This window comes from Tupaia chinensis, unplaced genomic scaffold (genome assembly GCF_000334495.1).
Source record: "Tupaia chinensis unplaced genomic scaffold, TupChi_1.0 Scaffold143624_1, whole genome shotgun sequence".
Classification (NCBI taxonomy): Eukaryota; Metazoa; Chordata; class Mammalia; order Scandentia; family Tupaiidae; genus Tupaia; species Tupaia belangeri.
Genome location: NW_006203472.1, coordinates 75,238 through 78,006, shown reverse-complemented (window position 1 = coordinate 78,006; position 2,769 = coordinate 75,238). Strand labels below are relative to the sequence as shown.

Genomic DNA, 2,769 nt, shown 5'->3' with positions numbered 1-2,769 from the left:
CGGCAGGGGCCCCGGGTGAGTGTGGGGACGGGGGTGGACAGAGCCCCGGGTGAGTGTGGGGACGGGGGTGGACAGAGCCCTGGGTGAGTGTGGGGACGGGGGCGGACAGAGACACGGGTGTGAGTGTGGGGACGGGGGCGGACAGAGTTCCTGGGGAGCTGTGGGGACAGAGATGGGCAGAGCCCCGAGTGAGCATGGAGACAGATGGACAGAGGCTCCTGGGGGTAGAGAAAAGGGTGGACAGAGCCTCTTGGGAAGCTGGGGATACAGAGTTGGGGACAGAACCTCCTGAGGAACTGAGAGGATGGGGGTGAACATGACTTTCTGAGGTCTCCGGGGTCCTGAGAGCCTCTCCAGAGGGCAGAAAGTGCTCTGGGCAGAGGTGGGCGAAGGCCAGAACCCATCCCACGCTGCCGTCAGGACCAGGTGCCTAGACACCAGTGGAGCCCCAGGGAGCTGCACGCCAAGATGGAGGCCCTGTGTGTGTGGGGGGCATCTTGGCCAGGAAGGACTGTGGCTTTATGGAGCTCCCGGGGAAGGTCTCATGGCCTGTCTCCTCTGAGGGCCCCAGCCCTCCTTTGGGAATCTTGGGTACACACCCCTCATCTGTCTTGGGTCACCTCTGGTGGGCATGGGCAGCTGATTGCTTCCTCCATTGCAGCTGGAGCTGGACTCCAAGTATGCCAACCAGACCTGTGGGCTCTGCGGAGACTTCAACGGCGTCCCTGGGTCTGAGTTCCTCTCCCACAGTAAGGCCCACAGCACGGCAGTCCCCACGCTGCCCCCCGGCCCCCGCTGCTGGAAGGTTCTCTCCTCCAGGGTCCCAAGCCAGATGTCTCCACGCTGCGCACATGTTCATGCTCACACACTTGGAGCACATGCACACGTGTGCACAGTCCCTGCACAGACATGCACACGCAGAGCTGCACACCAGCACCAGGGCATACACACGCACGTGCATAGTACACTTGCACACAGCCTACCTTCCAAGCACACGCATACATGTGCACACATGTACACAAACATACATGTACCCAGTCTTGACACATGAGCCTCAGGAGTGCAGGTGGGGGCCTCTTGTGCTCCATGCAGGTGCCCTGATCACACACCCTCTCATGCAATTGCGAGCCTCCCACTGTCTGTCCTCAAGTCTACCTGCGTGCAGTGGCTTCATACCATCCAGAGCCCCCGATCCCTGTGACCCAATGCCAGGCCCATGAAGCCCCACACAAGCCCACTCACAAGAGGAGTGCCATCCTGGGGGGACCAAGCCTGCCCTGGTGTCCAGTGGCTGCTGGCCAGACATGCCCACATGTGGTCAGGAGTTCAGGTTTGCTCTTCAACCATCTGCAGAAGTCCTACATTAATACCTCAGCCTGGCCCCTATATCCCTGGGTGCCCCAGGCTCAGAGTGTCCCACGGAAGTGTGCACATGGGGGATGTGGTGCACATGAGCACAGCTGGGACACCTCAGACATCCTCGATGGGGACCAGGGGCACAAAGGGCCCTCTAACTCCTTCTGGGACTGGCCCCTGGAACGTGGCCACCCGGGTGCTGGGCTAGGGACTGGGACCTGCAGACAGAGCCCCCTGTGTGCTTCCCACAGACGTCAAGCTGACCCCCGTTGAGTTTGGGAACCTGCAAAAGATGGACGGCCCCACAGAGCAGTGTCAGGACCCGGCCCCTGAGCCCCAGAAGAACTGCTCCACTGGCTTTGTAAGTCTTGGTGCAAATGGGGGGGGCGGGGTGGGTATGAGGCTGGGAGGTGCCCACCCCTGCCGGTAGTGGCCCTGAGCCTGGACTCAGGGTGGGCTGGCCTCTGCTCCAGGGCATCTGCGAGGAGGTCCTGGGGAGCCCGCTGTTCTTCGACTGTGCGGCCCTGGTGCACCCTGGAAGCTACATAGAGGCCTGCCGGCAGGACCTTTGCCTCTGCCAGCTGGCTGACCTCGCCAGCTGCGTCTGCCACACCCTGGCCGAGTACTCCCGGCAGTGCGCCCACGCCGGGGGGCTGCCCGGGGACTGGAGGGGGCCCGATCTCTGCCGTGAGTGCTCTCTACCTCTGTCCCTTGCCATGCTGTCCTGCCTGGGGCCAGCTGGAAGGCAGGACTGGACAGGATGTGAGCCCGACTTTCTGGTCTCCCGCAGCCCAGACGTGCCCTCACAACATGCAGTACCGCGAGTGCCACTCGCCCTGTGCCGACACCTGCTCCAACCTGGAGCACTCCCAGGTCTGCGAGGACCATTGTGTCTCTGGTTGCTTCTGCCCCGAGGGTGAGTTGGTGCCCCCACCCTCCTCTGGCCCTGTGCAGGCCCCGAGAAACACGATGCCTTGTGGGGGCAAGGCGACTGACCTGGACTGGACCCAGCAGAGGTGTCCGTGGGCCCCAGGCCTACTGTAGGGCCACCATGAGCAGAATGCCTGTCCCCTCCACATGCCCCCCTCATGGCTCAGTGCTGGCGCCTGTCCCACGGCCTGCCTGCTCCTTGCAGGGATGGTGTTTGATGACATTGGTCAGACTGGCTGTGTCCCTGTGTCCCAGTGTGCCTGCGTGTACAACGGGGCCACCTATGCCCCTGGGGCTGTCTACTCCACCGACTGCAGCCAGTGGTATGTCCCGACCCCGCCCAAGGCCCCCTGGGATGTGAGCCTGGACGTCCCTCTGAGACGGCGGCCTCGGGACCACAGGCTGGTGGACCTCCCCAGTTGGGCTGGAGTTGTGGCAGCCTGGGCAGGACTTCTGCCGGCTTCCTGACTGGGGCTGGAGGCG

General features: G+C 63.3%; 1 protein-coding gene across 1 annotated transcript in view; it reads left to right on the top strand.

Annotated features, from left to right (window-relative positions):
- Positions 1 to 2,769, top strand: part of MUC5AC (mucin 5AC, oligomeric mucus/gel-forming) — a 40,425-nt gene that overhangs the window by 4,275 nt on the left and 33,381 nt on the right. Inside the window, 5 exon segments of the mRNA XM_027766681.1 lie at positions 662 to 749; positions 1,608 to 1,717; positions 1,830 to 2,043; positions 2,147 to 2,272; positions 2,492 to 2,704. Of these exon segments, the coding sequence (XP_027622482.1) occupies positions 662 to 749; positions 1,608 to 1,717; positions 1,830 to 2,043; positions 2,147 to 2,272; positions 2,492 to 2,704 (751 nt within the window).